At 39.5% G+C, this 19919-nt stretch overlaps 1 protein-coding gene across 6 annotated transcripts in view; it reads left to right on the forward strand.

Moving 5' to 3' along the window:
• The window catches only part of LOC148655551 (sickle tail protein homolog), a 292353-nt gene that overhangs the window by 93350 nt on the left and 179084 nt on the right, over positions 1-19919 (forward strand). Inside the window, exon 2 of one of the 6 annotated variants that reach the window (XM_088642153.1) lies at positions 3201-3638. The exons of 2 other annotated variants lie outside the window; for them this stretch is intronic. In XM_088642153.1, the coding sequence (XP_088498279.1) occupies positions 3419-3638 (220 nt within the window). In that variant the 5' untranslated portion in view covers positions 3201-3418. Of the gene's footprint in view, positions 1-3003; positions 3639-19919 lie in introns of those variants that run through there. 3 more of the 6 variants (XM_088642160.1, XM_088642154.1, XM_088642155.1) reach the window with 3 other exon arrangements.

Here is a 19919-nt window from a genome sequence, read left to right on the forward strand (position 1 = left end):
GTCCGCACCAAAATGTTGGTTCCTTCTCCCTTTCTGTGCAAATTTCGCACTCACTGTAGCTGATGGCCTGGCCCAGTAACCTGCTTCACTCCATTTAAACCAGAATTAATTCTGCAGAGGAGCTGTGCGTCTCTATGTCCTCAGAATTTATCAGCGGGAAACTGTGTACTTAATATGAATGATTATCAAAACTTCACACAGCAATTTGCAGCTTTTAAGTTGTAAATGTAATTGAAATAATGCTCCCCTTTAAAAATAAAAAATAATAAACAACATCAACAATATAAACGGCGCCATCTTGAAAAGATCATTACGATTGCATAGAGATTATTTATAACGTTTATTAGTGGGGATGTGCCAGTCAGGTGGTAAGTCGGGAATTACTGTAAAAGCAGAAATAAAACTTCTATTCATGTGCAATGTGGCGTAGCAGTTAGCAAGGCCGCAGCTCTCCCTGGGTGTCAGTCTCTGTGGATCCTGCTGTTTGCTGTTGTTTTTCCTGTGATCTGTCACTTTTATTTTCTGCTCTCCCAGCTACATAAGGGATCGGTTTTAATCAATCCTTCCTTGCTCCTCCCGGACAGTCTTCATCTTTCTACCTACCCTACCAGAATAACTGGAATAGTGGTAATATATCAAATGGATGGATTATAGAATAATACTGAGCATCAATTCACTTGAAAATAGGTTTGAATAGTACCTGCTAAATATATGAAACGTTTAGAAGAATTACTATACAAGGAACTGAAAACATTCATCATACAAGCTCTTTTAAGAACTTGCTTGGCATAGATGAACATGAAATAGCATGTATGCTTAAACACAAAATTCTTATTGTATGCTAGCATAGTAGTCCCTGTGCTGGTTTTCAGATGCCCACTTTTCCCGTAAAATAGGTTGTTATTGTGGAGTATTACCTCTCCTTAGCCACTTTGGGTTTGCATTTCAGCAGTCAGCAGTCCTTATCACCAGATAATTAGTCTGGCATTCACTGGAGACTCACACAGGATTTAAATGTCTTTCAATTTTGTTCCATTTTTACACATTTGTTTTCTCGCTGGCCTTTCAGAGATTCATATTACAGACCAGAAGTCAACTACATGGTATACATCAAGCTTGGGGAAGATTGCTTATCATTGTGTTGTGAAATTGCCATTATTATATATTTTTTTTATTGTGTTACAGATAAAAGCACAGATCCCAGACTTTTTTTTGCCTCACTGAAAATAAAATTGTTTTCCTGTTACTGTACATAGCTCTCCAGGAAAAGCAGCTATTAACATTACATAGGTATAATCTGATGTTCTGGTTTTCATTAGTTTGCAGTCATTAGAGAGTACTGTAATTTTATTCAGATGTCATTTCAAGTGAAACTAACCTTTGCTGTTTGTGCGTTACGTGCTTACGCAAGAACAGGTGAAAAAGTTACTTTCAATACCAGTTGTGTCTGCCTCTCACAGTAAGAAGAGGCATAGCCACAGTGACCTGCTCAAGTCTACTCCATTTCTGAGACCAATCTTTTTTAAAATTTTCATTCCATGTTCTTATGATCTCCCACTTAGTGTCCATTTGGGGTCTGGGTCAGCTTTTGAAAAACGCAAACCTAACAATTAATTATGTACCAGAAATAATTATTCAGTAGTTCAGTCAAACCTTAATTAGGGCGTAGAAAGCTCAGTTAGTGAGCTTTAATGGGGTAACTCGGCAAACTCTGGCTGAGACAGCCTACAGTATACATAAGTATATATATGAAGAAAACACGCAAGCAAGTGACCAAGAAGCATGATATTTAAATGAAGTTAGGCAGTAATGGGTGAGATTAGTGTTTGACCTCCTCCTGAACGCTTCTTATAAACTCTGTATAAGATCATGGATCATCCCGTCTCCTGGAGCAAGACGGGAGTGCTGAGCAGGCTTTCAAGAATGGATTTCTCTTTCGCTTAGACACCTCAGAATAGTACCGGTGCCAATCCTAGCATGTCCAGTGACTGTTTTCACAGTTTGACGAGCCTTTTGGAAGTGTTGATAAAGATTCTTTCCTCTGATAAAATGGTCCTGGGGGAGGACTCTCAGCTCTTAATCATCCACTTTGATGTGGGTTACCTGGGGTCTCAGTTGCTTGATAACAGCTTCTGAAACTGTGGACAGTCATGCTTGACACATCAAAAAGTCATGCAGTATGTAGTTAAGGAGCATGTCTGTAGGTGTCAAAAGATGTGATTCCCCAAACTGAGTCTGAAAAAAAAAGATTTTACATTGCTAATGTTTTTCTTTGTAGACTTCAAGCTCTAAACATTCACAGTGATGTTCAGAAAAATAGGTTCAATTTCTTCTCTGAGGTACAACACTGTGAATAGTATTGTTTATAGTAACAATAAAGTATTATTGTTTTTACTTACAAATGCAATAATAAAAAAGTTGTATTTTCAGTTAAATCTCTATACAAATAGTGATTCACGGATGAGTTTGTTTAAGATGTAACTCAGTGCCTCAGCATTCCAGCACCAGAATAATCCACTGCTGAAGTGTTTTTTCTGCACACTACACACTACAGGCAAGTCTTACTGCACCAGCCTATCAGAGCAGCACACATGACTGAACATCTTTATGTCTCATTAGCTTTATGTTGCACAGAAGTGAGGCACAACTGCATGCAGTGGCTGAATGATAACCCCGCTCTTTTCTTTTAATTAATGTTTCTTAACTGCTTTTCACGGCGTGCAACTGTGTCTCCAGGAGCTCCTGCTCACAAACAATTCACCTGTTTTTGGAGTTTGCATGCAGAGTCCACAAAGCAAAGGGGGGAAAAAGTGATACAAGCTGGCAAAAATCCTCTGGCCGGGTTGTGAAGCTGTAATAATAACAGGCTGGCTTGCGAGAAAAAAGCTCACATCTGGATTGGCTTCCTGCTGGTATACCTGAGGAGGCGGGCTCTGCTGGAATGTTTTGCTCGGCTGTAGTTCTGCCCTGTGTCTAGTCTGTGCTTGCTAGAGGGTTTTAACAGCCACTGACAGAGCATCTGTTCTTCAGTGTGCCGTGAGATAGGGAGCGAGCCAGAGAGAGAGAGAGAGAGGGAGAAAAAGGCAGGATTCACTGACACAGGGGCAGATTATTCATCTGCTTTTATCCCAGCAACATCCTCACATTCCACAGGTCTGATAACTGTCTGCCGACCACACAGTGCCTTTTTTGTTTTGAAGGGGAGATGAGCTCCAACGGCAGGGCATGTTAATCCAGCTGCAGGAGCGCAACTTCCAAAGCAAACAACCAGCTCTCCCCTCACCTCCATCCCCATCGTCAACTTTCCGAAACGGGACCCAGAGAGTAGGGATTATTACAGCACGACACAGCCGAAGAGGACTGGACGGGAGCAGATACAGAAGGGCTGGAAGTAAATCCGGACTCTCAGCAAGGCAAGATGTCCAAGCCTTCGCGTTTAGCAAGACCCTCATCAGCTGGTGCCATGTCCAAGCTCCCATCGGCCAGGAAGGAAAATTTCAACAGCCGATCCAAAACAATCAGCTTAGGTGAAAAGCTGCTGCGAGCTGGCAGTGAGGGGAACCTGGTTAAAAACAAGCCGCAGCAGCAGGTGCAGATGGAAGATGTGGCTTCTCACAGGAGAATCAGTCACCCAAAAGGTAGGATTCCATCAAGTGCTGAGAGGTTACAGGAGTGGTGAACATACTGTACTGTGGAGTACAGCAGTGCATTGAAAAGTCCTGGGGCCAGTCTGAGTTACACTTGTCTGTTCTGTGTGAAAAACGGTTCCCAGAGCAGTTTGTGGTGCCCAAATTGCAGTGCCCTGAAGTTCATTCTCATGTTTGTCTTTGCAGTCACTGTGATAGTTGTCGACCTCTGTGTGTCTGTACCTGGGTCCCTATGTTTTTTTGGTGGCGGTGATGTTCAGTGCAGCAGGACTGTTTTTCTCCATTTTAACCCCAAATTGTGCTTTGAAATCAGAGCATCCCAGCAGTTATGTTTCCTATTTTGTCCACAGCACTGCAAGGCACTTCGTGACTGCAAATCACATGAGCCTACAGGACACATTGTTTTCTGAATCCCCTCACAGTGAGGGGTGGATTAAACTGGGGTTAGATTTTTATGGGGTTAGATAGATGATGTGGCTGATTAGGTACTTTCCTCGAACATTATGTTTCTTCAGTGGAATTGCATTAATCGCGGAGGTGCTGCAGTTTTAAAATGGCCAGTTAATTGTTTTTGCATAACTCATGGTTATGAAAAGTAACGAGGCTTCCTATAGCATTAAACAGGTAACTTAAGAAATGCTAGCACAGAATGCAAGTGTAAGGTTTCAGGTTTACAGCCATGTCTTAAATGACTCCTTCTGCCTAAATTTGTGCAAGTTGGGTATGGCCACAGGATTCACAGATGAGAGATGTTATAAGCTTTCTAAATTAACAACATGCTTTGTCAGTCCTGTTGAGCTCTGCCTGCAGAAAACACTGGGGAAATTAGTTTGAATGAGAATGCCTTTTAAAGTATAGCTTGTATGTTTTAAACAGTTGCACTTATTTTGTTTCTCTTTCTCATTGTAATATACAAATGATCAATCAATATTGATGTTTTTCTCTTTTTTTTTTTGCATTTCTGACCAATTCAAATAAGAAAGTTTTTTTTCCACTGGCCCCAACTTAGGGTTAATAAAATGCCAAGACATCCTAATATTCAGTCACAGCTAACTTTCTAACTTTGATATCCATTTTCTGACCTTGGGCAACTTTACCTGCCTATGCCACAGTCCCACCCTCCAGTAAATCAGTTTATTACAAGACGTCCCTTCTGAAAACCAGATGTCTCATCACAGCAGGTCTTAAATTCCATTTTAAAATGGAATCATGCTAAACATCTGGTTCTGAAGAAGGATCCTCAATCAGCAGTTATTTTAAATGAGCAGCATCACTATTTGAAACACAATGTGCTGTTTCTTGTGTGTATGGCTGGAAATCTGAATTTATTTTAAAGTGATGGCAGTTACAATAACAAAGAACCATGGACAAGAATGCACTGAAGATAAGAATGCACTAGATATTGGAATTTTTTTAAATATTACAGTAGGTGAGACCCTACTGAGAAGCAATCTTGGCCTTTTGTATATCGGTTTACTGGATCTTAGCTGAAATGAGTGTAGTTTCTCAAACAAACGTTTCCCATTGTGATGTTAGTGGTGTCAGTACCAGGCAGCACAGCAGACTCAAGTAGTTATTTATTAGCATGATGAAGGAGAGGCAAACTGTACTTTGTTTCATGTATTACTTCAAACGATCAGTAATACATTACTTCTGATTAACATAAGCAGTTAAGAAATGTCTGGGAGCCTGATTAGTTCCATTAATAAACACTAGCCTCTTTCTTGAATGTTTCTTTTGATCATAGAACAGTTGTTTTCCCACTTGTGTAGGCTGTGTTTAAAGGCCGAAACGTTGTGTTTTCTCTCTTCTCTTTTCAGCATGGGATAAACCTATTACTTGCTCCTAAAGGGATTGTGTGTGAGGCTGTGCTTGACTCTGTTAGTGGAAAGGATAAAACTGCTGCATCTTTGCCTTACATTTCTTTAAAACTGTGGTGGTGAAGGTGTAATTTGGGATGCTTAACCCAGTTAAAAGGGGAAGTTATGAAATGCACCATCTATAAAGTGTTTATATTTAACCTTTTAAACAGACTAAGGAGCACACAGGTATAAGAGAGCTAAAGATTGTGTTTTAAAGTTTTCAATGCAGACGTACTGAATACAAAACAGACTAGCTTGCAGTTCCTTGAGAAGAAGCAGAACAGGGATATGTCTGCAGTGGTGGGGGTCTGTGGAACATGAAAGTCGTCTTAAAACATTAAGGATGTCTGCACAGCCTCATTGAAGACTGACATTTCTAGCATGTGTAAATCCTTCTCTGCTGACAGTGTCTAGAAATTGCCTGGATTTTACTTGCTTGAAAGGCTTGCTTATCCTTTAAGACCTCACTTTGAAAATCACAATCACTGGAAGCATGATGCAAGCTTGTTCTCCTACACACAACTTTTTTCAAACATCCAGCAAGAAGTATATTTCGTCCATACACACTGGTTCTTGTTTTCAGTGTGGGCAAGCTGTAGGCTCTCTGCCCACTCTACAGTAAATGACTTAGATGGGTAGTTTCCACACAGTTTGCCCACAGGGAAAATTAGGCCCTTTGTCTTTTGTGCAGGGGCAGCCTGGAAATATTCTGTAATGAAAAGGGCTTAATCATTATCTTGACCTAGCTCGAGGTAACACTTGTAAAAAAAACACACACACACATTTCTGTTTGTTAGGGCATTTTTAACTTCCATCAAAAAACAGACTTAAACGTTTAAGGAGCTCAGGGGTCAGGTTACATTTTTATAACGTTGTCGTGGTTTCCCTATCAGTATGCGTGCGTCTCTTAAAAGGTACGCCGTTAGTGCTCCAAGTTATCTACCAATGTTTCTGGCAGTGAGCCTCAGCACCAGGTAGGGAACGAGAGTGTTTGTATCTGGAGCACTCCCGACTCAAGAAAGAGAAATGCTTACTTCTAGCCGTGGAAGCCTTAAGAACTCAATTAGGGCAGAACCACCTCTGGTTTAACGAACTTTTTTAGGAGTGGCTGTGCTGCTGTGTTGTGCAGCCAGGGTCTGTTCAAAGGTTATTTGCTCACCAGCACCTGGGCCCCTGAAGTTAACATTCCAATGTCTATGTTACAGGAAGGGTTTGTCAGGCTCCAGAGCTGACTGGAAGGCAAGACAGCGATGACACCTTATTTGGCTGAGTGTGACTGATGGTGTGTGTGCAGGGGGAAGGGTGGAACAAAAGGGTTAAGGTTGGGGGAAAAGTCAGCAGATAAAGCACCCTGTTCAGCAGTGGTTTCCTCAGAATGTCCTCCGGCTCTACGAGAATTTAAAAAAGCACACACCGTTGAGTGTGGAGCCTTTATTCATCAAGTGATGGACAGCCAAGTTTCTTTTTTTAATTATTGGAGGCAGATACGGTTTTATATGGGATTTGTCCTTACAGGATCTTGAGTGTTTATTTTTCCTGTAACATACCTGTGTTCAAAATCTGGATACTTTTGCTTGTGTACGTGGGAGGAATTCGCACAGACAATGCCTAGTTTAAGAGTTCTAACGACTTCCTCTCGTTATCCAAGGCATGTATTTACCTGTTTTTACAGAAATAGTTTTTTTGGCTTCATCATGTTCTATGGCCCATTAATGAACTGTATTACCTGTATAGTTTTTCACATACTGTAAGTCTAAGTCTTTTGGTAAAGCATTCTGAATAGGTGGCCTGGTATTTGGTTAGGTCAATTAAGGCTTTTTACTGGAAATTACCCCAGTACCTTACACATATGTTACTTGTTAATGTGCTGTAGGCTTTTAATTCCCATCCTGTAAAACGCAGCTTAAATGCAGTTGTAAAACTAAGAGAATGTTCATTGAAGAAGACTTAAACAAGACAATGGGTTAAATTAATGCTATTCATCAGAGCAATGGGACATCTCAAAGGCAAGCAATCTAACTCCCAAGGATAATCTGGGATTTTAGTTCAGATAAATGCTGACCACTGAAAAAACTCAGCGAGCTATGCCATGCAAAGTTTTCATGCATATCAGTGTGGGGTATGATACAGACACAGTGTGTTATTCAGTGGTTCAGCCTAGTTTAAAGAGCTCCTACATGATTATTAAGTACTGTAACTCCATAGGATATCTTTTCTACTCATGCTGTTAAACTCCCTGTTTAACAATGGTAAAGCTGTTTATGTGGATACTAACGAAATTACTGTCCTGTCAAAGCTCATTGAAGGCTTGTTAAATAGGCCAGCTCATTCTACTGCAAGCTGACTTTTTTTTAAAGTGCATCACCATTCTGTCATGTTGTGATGTGTGTTTGCTCATTTCTCGCAAGAGACAACATGTATGTTTATTCAGAATGTTAAAAAGTGTAAAATCCCTGATAGGTGCTTGCCTGACACATCTTGTTGTCTTAAGTATACATACAGGTTAGTGGCTTGGGGCTGTTGGGCATCATTCCTTGCCTGTCTCTTTGAGAAACCACTCAGTGTATGAAGCTTTACACATGGGATAAGATGTCACATTAGGAATATACATGGATTTGGAATAGGTGGCGTTAATACTTTAATTTAGAGAATAACAATTATAATAATAAAATTTATTTATAAGCACTTAAAATAACTTCAATAAAACTTGGTTTTCAAGAAATTGCATTTCTGTTAAGATGGAATACATTGGCAGTGTGTTAAATGCATCATTAAAATTGTAGTGAGGGCCTCTGCTGATGATTAATTGCATGTCATTAACAAGCTGTGGAAGATGTACAGTACACTGTACCCATGTTTAGAAATGAAATAATACTATACATTTAGATCTCTTGAATAATTCTATTTTATCTCTGACCAAAATCAAACTGTATTTTCAAAAAATGATAGTAGCTTACGACCTATTTAATATAAATATATTATTGTTTTCATCCCACCTGTATACAGTAAGCCTGTGATTATGGCTTTGTTAAAGGAGATGTGTTCTCCCTGCTGAGCAGAATGAGAACAATAGTGGGTCTGTAACACAGTGTGCTGTTCTATAGAGCTTGCACCTGGAGGGAGTTAAAGATATTTTTGTTACAGGAGACTTTTGGTATTTACAGCTGTGTAAACTAATATTTACCAAATACCTGGCACAAGTGAAAGGTCTAATGATTTGTTTTCCAGGTCCTGGTTGAATATCATTGTAATTCATTTCTGTTTGTCTGTACAGTCTGTACAGCTGGAAAAAGAGCAGTTTGTTGTTTTTTAAGCCAACATTTTGAAGCATGTGTTGATAAATAAGTAATAAAACCTGTGTATAGACGCTTCAGTCAGTTGAGGAGGCTTACCACTTTGAGTTAAAACATTCTCACTTTTACTGTAAACACATGAGGTGTGAAAAGACTCAAAACAGTTCATAGCCTGGCCCAGAAAAACAGAACTAACCCATTCTTAGTCATGGGTAACAAACCCCAAATCTGATCTGAGCTTTCTATTTGTATGAAGACTGCTCTTCCTATCCCAATGGCTCAGTATCAGTATCCAGTGTGGTCTGTAATTTGTGATTGGCAGGTGCCTGCAGTTTGGATGTGGCCCGATGTTTTAACTACAGTATCTTGATGCAACAACAGTTGTCAGATGTTGAGAACAAACATCTGAAGACATCTTCAGGCTGGCGCAGAGTGGCTGGGAAGATTACCGCTGGCAGACTTTGAGAAGTGCTGGCTTGCTAAGAGGGGGAATAGCTGACCGTTACAACAGCTGCCAGGACCGTTTTGTCATGTGAAAAAAACCTTTTGTCATCACTTCTCTGTGAACCCTGAAATCTCACTGGGCTGGATCTACACCGTGAGTTTCACTCTATTCACGTGCGTGTGATGTCCCATCTGGCAGAATCAGGAAAGATGCATTTGTATTTTTTAACCCAAATACTTTTCATCGAAATCTGAATTCTCAGGCTGGACACTTTCAAGGGTTCAAGAATGTAAAAGAGGATGTGAATGCAAACGTGACATTACATATTTTAATTGATGGTTGACCACTGATACAGGTAGCAGGCCTTTTGGTAGTGCAGTCATTGGCTTTCTTGTTAAGCCAATAACCTTAGTCTGATCCTCGCACACTGTGTATAATAATTATAATGTCTGGATTTGAGATAAATTATTTTCTAAATAGGGCATCGTTTGTATAAATTCCCAATCATTTTCAAAGTTTCTGCAACGGTATAATTTTGAGGGGGATATTATGAGAAATGATGAATTTTAACAAAAAAACATTTAATAAAAACATTAAGTACTGTATTTTCCCTAATATTGGAAGGGTAAGCCAGTGAGACCTTAGAGATCAAGTGGGTACGCTGTGCATTATGACATTTACTGGAAATGATATTAAACAAAAAACACTATCATCATCAAATTGTAGTAGGAAAGACAGTAAGATGTCTTTCCAGTCTGCTGGAGTTATGTTTGTCTGAATCACACAAATATTTTTTTATGGACTGGAAGTGTTCGTTCTAAAATCAAAATCCCTGGAGGATCAGCTTTTGTCTGGCTCCTACCCTTTGACCACTCCTGCATCAGAGACTCTGCCAGAGGCATCGTTCTGAGAGTCCGAGGTACAGTCGAGCTTCCCATCCTTTTTAGAGTGCAAATCTCTGGGATTAATCAGATTTAAAAGAACATTGAAGCCGTTTTAAATTTGGGCGATCTGCAATCTTCATAATTAAACAGAAAGTCTGGAGGTACATTTAAGTGTTCAAAGTAAAACATGAATCTTAAACCCCTTCCTCTCATTTACTCCTAGTTATTGATCTTCTCATAATGGGGTTCCTTAGATCTGCTAACAGTGTTTATATGTTTAGCCTGGAGTTTTTACATTATGAGAACCTAATGATTTTTTTTCACTCCAAAGGCGGTAGACACTGTGCTTCAGTTAAACTACTGCCTCTATGTTAGGAGGTCCTTCTTTGACTCCTGCTTTTGTAGGCATCACCCAGTGTATTCTTTCTATGCTTCATGACGCAGAACAAGTTGTTGGCAAGTCCTCAGAATCGCATGAGCAGTTGACAGAAAGGTTGTGGTGGCACCACAGTTAACCTTGTGCACCACAGGATCATGCTGTGAGTCCTGACTCCTGAGAAAGTCCATCCATCCATCCATTTTCACTTCGCTTTTCCTGGTGAGGGTCGCGGTCCTGAGAAAGTCTAAATGATAAAATCAAGACTACTGCTGCAGTGCCCTTCACAGGTCCTGAAAGTTAAAAAGTTGAAAACATGCCTCAGTTTAAAATACTTAAATTCTACATCTTCTCTTCAATATAATAGATAACATGTTTAAAACAGAGGAAGGAATTTCTTATGTCCAGGTACAGATTGAAATTTAAAAACATGATCTACATATTGCAGCTTGTCTACATTACTGAGATACATACATTTCAGTCTATTTCACTAAAAGTACAAGTCTTTCATTTACACATAAAACTTATTCAGTTTTCTTTGAAGACATTAATGTATGTTTTGTTAGAGAAAATTAAAAAACCCTAATCGCTTTGCTAATGTGTCACACAAAATTGATATTGCTCACCAAAACGCTGCTGTGGTGGGATTTTGTTTGGGGAGTGCTGTTACACAGCTACAACGGAGAATATTTTGACAATTTAATTATAATGCAGATTCTATTGACTAGCCTGTCAACATTTTGGAAAATGAAAGCTTGATTAATAATTAACTCAGTTTAATGCACATAACTTCATTATAATTATTCAAAATTCAAATCCACTGTACTTTGAACTGATATATGGTTTCCCTTTGAATTCTAATTGATTTTACTGACAGAGAGGATCAATAAATACTTTACTCGTATGCAGTGCTCCAATAATTTATCAGGAACGGAGGCTTTACTGGGACTTGCACATTTCGTACTGTATATGTTAAACGTGGGTTTCCTAGGGGTTGTGTAAAAGACCATGTCCACAAGGTTCAAACAAGAAAACTAGGATTCCTCCCACTGCTGAATAACTGTGAGCAGTGTCCGAGACCAACCGAAATTTACATTAACTTAATTTTGTCTGGGGAAGTTATCAGTCAGGAAATAATAATTCCTCGCATTTATATAGCACTTTTCATCCCAAAGGATCCCAAAATGATTTACATATAGAACAGGGCTCACTTCATCCGCCACTGAGCTTCAGCACTTACTGTAAATATCTCCAGCCCCACCATCCTGCAGATCAGGTACAGAGGTGAAATAAGCTGCTTTACCAGTTGAATTAAGGCGGAGCATTAGCTAGGCCAGACTGTACCGGCACAGAGTGGATTTTAGCCAGAACACCAGACTTAACACCTCTCTTCTTACAAACAGTGTCAGGTGTCATCTTCGTCATCTTTAATACCTCAGGAGTCAGACATTTGATCTAATATCTCATTTGAAGGACAGTCCCTCCTACAGCACAGTGTCCTGGGTTTGAAAACTGTTCCAGAGGAAGAAGTCCCACCCGCTGGTCCCCCAACACCTCGTACAGTACAGCACCAACCCGCTTTTTCCTTTGAGGCCTCCCATCCCCAGTACTGACCAGACCCAAGACTGCTTACAGTAGCTCCTGACATCTGACAAGATCAGCCAAAAAAGAAATATTCAGACAAATCACATGAAACGATAAAAGGAATTTGTAAATACATCATTCTCCATTGTTAAAAAAAACGAATAACTCTGAATGTAAGTCATCAGCATTTAAATGACAACGTTTTCTTTTTTGTGAATAAAATATTTTCACTTTAGTCAAAAAGGAAATCGCAGAATGTCCTCTTTGCCATTCTGTAACTTTTAGACTAATATACATGCATTTCTGTTATTTTTGGTTGCCTCCTCTACTGATTTGACAATCCTATTTAATTTGATCCTTTTATTTCAAAGTGTGTGCAAACAGTTGTTTGTAAATTCTGCATCTTAAGTAACTTTTTTTTCATAAACAGACATTACGCTCTTCATCTAATCAGTGGTGAGTGATTAGGTCAGACAGCTGTTATTCCCCAAACGATGTACATAAATAAACAAGTTATTTAATAGTTCCTGAACGCTGTGTAACATTTACAATGGGGAGAATTGCCCAGTGGAGCTGTTTGTTATGATGCATGTGCAGCACAGCAAGAACCGCGCTTGGATTGATATTTAGATTCGGGTCCCTAATCATAAATGTTGCAGCATCTGGGTCAGTTTGTTTCTCATGTCAGCCCCCCCGGATGGTCCTGGGTATGTAGAGAAGCACGGTCTAAGCACTGTTACTCGGAGTCTCAAGCCGCCTCACAGCTGTTTGTCTCCTTCTTGTGCTACGTGCAGCATGACGTGTTCGAAAATGAGGGAGCTGCATCAGTGGTCTCCTCCATAGAATAATGTGACCTGCGTATGAAGAACACTCCAGGGATTACATTTCTGTTTAAAAAGCCATGAATGTGAAGTATTTAAATCAACTGGGCCTGTAAACTGACGAGTTGTACTTTGAAGCATCATTGGAGGTAGAACTGAAAGCTGTGTGTAGCTTGTGGCCTTTTCTATGCTATTGAAACAGGGCACGCTTGGTACCAATAATACTATATAGATGGCTAATAAAATTACAGAGATAGTATACGACAAAGCCTCTACCTTCTTGATTCTATTAATATTCAGCTTTCCCTGTGACATTAAGCATTTTTGTTTTAGAGACAGTCCATATATTAAGCAGTATTCTTGTTGAGACATGTTTACTCTGTCACAACTTCACACTGCACTGAAGCCCAAGGCCTGTGTTCAGGTTTTGTCTCTGGCGTGTTAATCGATGGGCTGTGTGACCAGTGGTTCCCCGGTGGGTGATATTCACAGTGACCCTGCCTGCTAAAGCAGGTAATTTAGTCTGACTCCCTGTAGGCAGGAGGAGCTGCTGCCTTTATTCACTTTGGCTCCCAGCTCCCTCTGTGCAGGTTCTGCTCATTTGTAACTCATATTTTGGACATCAGGCTGTCATGGTACAGGACATGTGCAGTACAGTATATGATTGTCCAGACTATAGCTATGCAACTAGTAATATCCCACAGATTTACTTTTTTATTTTTAGTATTTTTCGTGGTGCCCATTTCACATGCCTACTTGCTCCCTTTCTTGAACAGTTTTCACTGTTACTGTTTGGTTTGATTTGATTTCATTATACATTTTAGCACAGGATGGCTGGTTCTTGAATATATTAAAAGTTTAGTCAACTGGTAGCCTCTTCTACTTAAAAAATGCCTTCATACAGAATATATAAAATTCAGAAAGAAAAGCATAGCAATTTGAAACTCGGTATTGTACGGAATTAATGCTGATGTTGTCAGTAGCAGCATCTTCGAAAGGTTACAGTACATCCAAATCTCATGTTTTGGAACAATGTAGTCTTCTTTCATAGCAATGACATTTTTAGCACCTGCCTTCCTGCAACATCTTGCAAATGCCTACCCACGATTTCTGTTAAAAACGTCAAGACTTTTTGAGTCATGTGAGGGCCAGGCTGTCGCGGATGTCGGAAGGGCATGCTGTGGAATGACAAGGAGAGCAGTAGAGACCCAATGCCTAGCGGGAAAAGGGGCAACACAGAGGTTAGCTCAGCCTCAGGGGGTCAGACAATGTCGGTATAGAAACCTAGGCCCTCAGGCCACGGAGAGGAGTGACCTGGTGCTAGGCAGGTCTCAGGACATCTGTACCCTCAGTGCTGAGCCAGGAGCAGAGCAGACACAGGAAGTAAACAGGCTACACAACATGACACACCAGAAAAACATGAATAATCACAGGGAACTAGGAACATGACAAAGCCAAGGATATGACCAATATTTCTTGAACTTGAACTTGAACTTTATTGCCATATGTAACTGGTACATGTACTGGTACAATGGAATTCTTACTTACAGAAAGTCTCTCGACCGTTAAAAACAAAGTGTACAACACAAAGTGCAGACAGTGCATCAAGACAATATGCAAACAAACAGTAGACAATGTACAAGCAAACAAGTAAACAGTTTGAATGTATACAATGCAGACGTGTAAACAATGACTGGAGATGTACAATAAATAAGAAATCATAATGAGGTAGATGGTGTATAGGTGTGGTCCGAGGGGCACGGCTAAATGTGTTCGCCAATCGCACTGCTTGTGGGTAGAAGCTATTGAGGAATCTGGTGGTAAGTGTCCGTATGCTCTTGTATCTCTTGCCTGAGGGCAGTGGGGTGAAGAGCTCATGCCCGGGGTGGTGACTGTCCTCTGTGATGGCCAGAATTCTACCAGAGCTGTTTAACCTCGGTGAGACCACAGCCAATGAACTTCTAGGCCATATTGACCATTCCCTGCAGTGCCTTTCTTTCTCGAGAAGAGGTGTTGCCGTATCAAACGGTGATCCTGTTGGTGAGGATGCTCCTGATGGTGCAGCGGTAGAAGTTCACCAACACAGGTACTGGCATCCCCCATCAGTAGAGGCACCTCAATAAATAAAGGCGCCACTGAGCCTTCTTCAAGATAGAGTCAGTGTTCACAGTCCAGGTTAGATCTTTAGAAATGTGAATTCCCAAAAACCTAAAGCTGGTGACTGTTTCAACTTCTGTTCCATCAATACTGAGTGGGCTGTGAGTGTGTGGCCTGTGTCTCCAAAAGTCCACTATAAGCTCTTTCGTTTTATTTACGTTCAAGTCGAGGTTATTGCCATGACACCACCTAAGCAGCTGTATGACTTCATCCCTGTAAGTGGACTCGTCATCATCGCTGATCTGGCCTATTATAGTGTTGTCATCCGCAAACTTAATGTTGCGGTTGTTGCTGTGTCTTGCTGTGCAGTCATGAGTGAACAGGAAGTACAACCTTGGACTCAGACAGCAGCCTTGTGGGGTTCCAGTCCTCAGGGTGAGTGGTGTTGATGTTTTATTACCTATCTGCACCACCTGTGGTCTCTCAATTAGAAAGTCCAGCAGCCAGCTGCAGACAGTTGCACAGACCTAATCCCCTGAGCTTTGCCACCAGTTGACTGGGTATGATGGAATTGAATGCTGAACTGTACTACACAAACAGCATTTTCACATATGAGTTCTTAGTGTCCAGGTGTTCCAAGGCTGTATGCAGAGCCAGGGAGACAGCATCATCCACTGATCTGTTGTTCTGGTAGGCAAACCGCAAAGGGTCCAGGGACTCCTTGATGGAGGAGTTGATGTGTGACAACACCAGCTTCTCCAGGCATTTCATCACCACAGATGTTAATGCTACTAGGCAGTAATCGTTCAGGCACGTCACTTTTTCCTTTTTGGGGAGGGGAACAATAGTGTTTTTTTAAGCAGGTGGGTACAATGGACTGTGACAGGGAGGAGTTAAAGATGTCTGTAAACACTGTGGTCAGCTGGGCTGCACATGTCCTCAGGACAAGAGGTGGTATCCCATCAGGCCCTGCAGCCTTATGGATTTTCACCCTGCTCAGAGTCTTCTGCACATCCTGCTCTGAGAGTTTCAGAACAAACTCACCCTGCACATTTGGGGTCTTCTCAGCAGTGCCCGTGTTCAGAGCATCAAAGCAGGCATAGAAATGGTTCAGCTTGGTGTTTTCATAGATTGCTCTGACTTTTAAGAGGGGGTGCAAGGGGTACAATATAAATCATTTGCAAAGTTTGATTCAATAGTCAGTAAATCAATAGAAAATTTAAAGGAGCCGGGTGCAATCCATTTCGCAATTTTATTTATTGAATTCTGTAAATTATTTTTACTGTAGATGTTGTTGTCATTCCCCTTGGAAATTCTATGCCAAGAGTGTCCAGGCATGTTTTTTTTTAACTCCAGAAATTCAGTTTGAAGTTTTTCAAAGGAGAGCTCTCGAAGGAATGAAGTTCTGCATCGGTTTTTCCCCAACAAAGTAAAACTCGAGGTAGTTGTGTATGACGGTTTTCTCCTTCGCATATCTTTTGAATGCTAAGAATATCTGACTGTGGTTTTTTTTATCAAGACCTGTTTTGACAGATATTTTGCTAGTACTGTACCTGCTGTAAATATTGGTTGTTTAAAAGCATTAATATTTAAGGGTTTATGAATAAGAAATGCAGTGCAAATCATCATTGCAGGCAGTGAAGACTATGCTGGTATGGTGGTGATGTTATACCCCCGGGAAACAGTTTTTCACCTTTGGAAACATGCACAATTATATTCCTTGTTCATTGAATACCGTGTCTTGGCTGCTTCCCAGATAAAATGTTTCCTAAAAATGTTTGCTTTTCCTAGAGCACTACATGTTGGATGAAGCGCGTTTGTCCAGTTACCAGAGAAAACTGGCTGTCCATTTGTTTTAAAACGTCACACTTTTGAGAACAGAAATGTGTTTGTTTTGCATACAGAATCACTAATGTGAGGGGGAAATTAAACACTAGTGCAACCTCAGAATTGGATACTATGCGTTTTCCTTAATTGATACAAAAAATAAGCTACTGTTAGGCACAGTATTCACCTTTTTATTTTTTTCTTTATTTTTAAATGAGACATTTTTACATAAATGCAACATTAATATTTCATTATTAATATTTCAATTGTATTTTGTGTACAATTTGTATCGCATCAATTATACCTTCCAGTGCAATTAAAAATGTCTTGACTTTCAATTGCAATATGGCTGACAATAACATTGTTAATAAGTACCATGTTCTGAGATGTCTAAAGTTATATGAAACTCTGTATAAGAGACTTACAGTATATAGTCTCAGGATACCCCAGAACATGTCCCATAACTTTGATATATACTGTATGTACCGTATATTCTGTAAATATAATAAGAAAAGTGTACCCCTGATTAATGAGTGCATGCTTATGGCACATTTTTTGTGTATACTTCTTAATAGGCTGAGTGTTTTGTCATTAATGGATCCACCAAGGCAGAGCCTACTACCAGATAAATAGCAGTCAGGGGAGTGGAGAGACTACAGGAAAAGTAACACACTCATAGAGAACATACAGTATGTTAGACTGATTGCCACTTTGAGACAAAGAGCTATAACATGCTGTACTGTTATTGCTAAAATGTTGCAGTGCTGTTTGTTCATTCACATTCAGCAGTTCAGAAAACATACTGTAATTGTGTAATGCTGTTTTTGCAAGTTCAATTACAAATGAGAGGAGGGCATTCTGGCTATCTACTGTAACACCTCTGGTAGTTAGCAGCTAATTGCTTCAAATACCTCATCAAGCCACTTCTTGCTGTGATATAGACGAACATGGTGCAGACTAAGACAAGACATTTTATAGACTTATTTAGTAAGTATGAGACAATGTGAGATGAATCCAAGTGACTCATCCCTTGGCACAACTGGGTATTAATATTGTCTTGACTTCTCAGTCAAGTTGCCTCTTGTGTTAAAGTGAGAGCTATTTGAGAAATGATTGAATTTTTGAAGCACATTACACCAAAAAAATCAGAGTATGTAAATGAAGAGCTATCAGTACACCATGCCATATGCCCTGCATACTGTATGTGTGCTGTTTCTTTATTGTCCCATTACTGTTGTTTCTTGTTTAAAGAACATTAACCAGGTAGTCAAACAAGATCTAACTTTTCAAAATCTAGGTAGACATTTTTCCAGAATCTGATTTTCGATTAAGGTGATCCTCTAGTTCACTTTTAAGAATTGCTTCCATATCTTCACATGTAGTAGGAGTCAGACTTATTGGGTTTTAATTATCTTTTTCATTTTTCTGAACCTTGTTATAGATGAGCACTATATTGGCTGTTCTCCAGTCTGAGGGTAGAATTTCGGTCTTCTGTTGGAAGAGTTTATTGAATCAAATGTAACATATTAGACTCTTGGTCAAATCTTTAGACCAGAAACTCATTATTAAAATGTTATACAATTTTGAATACTCAGAGTTTTTGGTCTTCCATTAGGTACTTCCCCTAATGTTTGCAACTTACACTGTGGATACATGAGGTCTTTGAAAGCCCACCCAAAAACATATTTGTAATATGAGACTCTGTTTTGCCTGTGGTATGTTACTTGTTGTTGTCAGTCAAAACAAAAGTAGGCAACAGAATGATTAGAGACCACTCCCTGTTATTGTTGATGATAAAAGGCTTGAAGTGAGTACTTTGAAGTTATTTCAAGAACAAAAGATTGATTTAGACATCCTGTCTCATGCGACTGAATTCAAAAGGCACATCTTTTCCACTATGGCAGATGTGCAACAGGTAATAAACTTGGAGAAAAAGTCCTCGAATATAAGACTCTGCTCCAATCTCAGATAAAGAGACATTATGACATATTTTGCTGTTTTAGTTCCAAAATAAATGTGCTAATTTCTCCAGTGAAAAGGGTAGGAAAATAACTATTTTAAGAGAGACATTTTAGGACAACGAAACGTCTTGTATCCAGCAATTTGGGGAACTTTGTTTTGGCTGCATCATGTCCAAATAATATATTTGATCCTGTCTAAAAGTGCAGTGTTCTGAATGTAAATACTGTAGCTGTTGTTTCCACAATGAAAGACTTGAGTTAAAGGTAAGAAAAGCCCTTTGCCTTTGAAAACATTTCTTCTATGTTCAAATATAGGTCTGTGTTTTTTTTTTCCCCAGTTGAGGGAGACCTCAAAATTTAAGATGAGAGAAATGATAAAAAAAAATGTTTAATCATGTTTGCAGTGTGTATGTTTTTATTTTTATGGAGTTATTTAGTTCTTTGAAAAATGTTATTTCATTTTAAAGGTTGGAAATGTTCTAGTATTTGCCATACTTTTTCTCCATAAAGGATATTTTTTGTGTGTGTGTGTAACATATTTTACATTTGTTACAGGGGGTGAAAATGAAGTAGAAGATATCTGTGACATTTGTGATTTATACCTGCAAGCTAAAACAGCATATTTTATGCAGTGTATTCATCAAAAGTGTCAATGTCTGTTTATGATAACACTACATGGTTGGAACAGCTAGATGAGAAGCCCCTTTATATGGAAGGATGGTTTCTCTGGAGATGTTGTTTTCAGTTTGTCAAGTAGGGAATTTAAGGTAAATTAAAAAAGTGTTTACTGGCAAGGAAGGGCATCACTGAAGGTAACCCAGAGCCTAAATATAGAGGCAAAATGTGGTAATGGTCTAAACATTTCAATAAATGTAGGGAAATCTGGTTTCTTCCAAATAGGTTTTAGAAAGCAAACAGAAAAATCTGTCAGGTGTAAACTGGGAATTGAACGACTGTTCAGACAGACCCAACAAGAGCAAAATATCAAAGATAATCTGCTCGCAGTTGTACCAGATTATTTTAAATGCCAAAAACATTCTAAACTTTCCATTGATGCTAAAAAAGTTTATGTTCACTTTGATCACACTTTAGTATGCAAAAAAAGTTTTGCATAAATTGTAA

Source organism: Lepisosteus platostomus, chromosome 8 (assembly GCF_059453375.1).
Source record: "Lepisosteus platostomus isolate fLepPlt1 chromosome 8, fLepPlt1.hap1, whole genome shotgun sequence".
Lineage (NCBI taxonomy): Eukaryota > Metazoa > Chordata > Actinopteri > Semionotiformes > Lepisosteidae > Lepisosteus > Lepisosteus platostomus.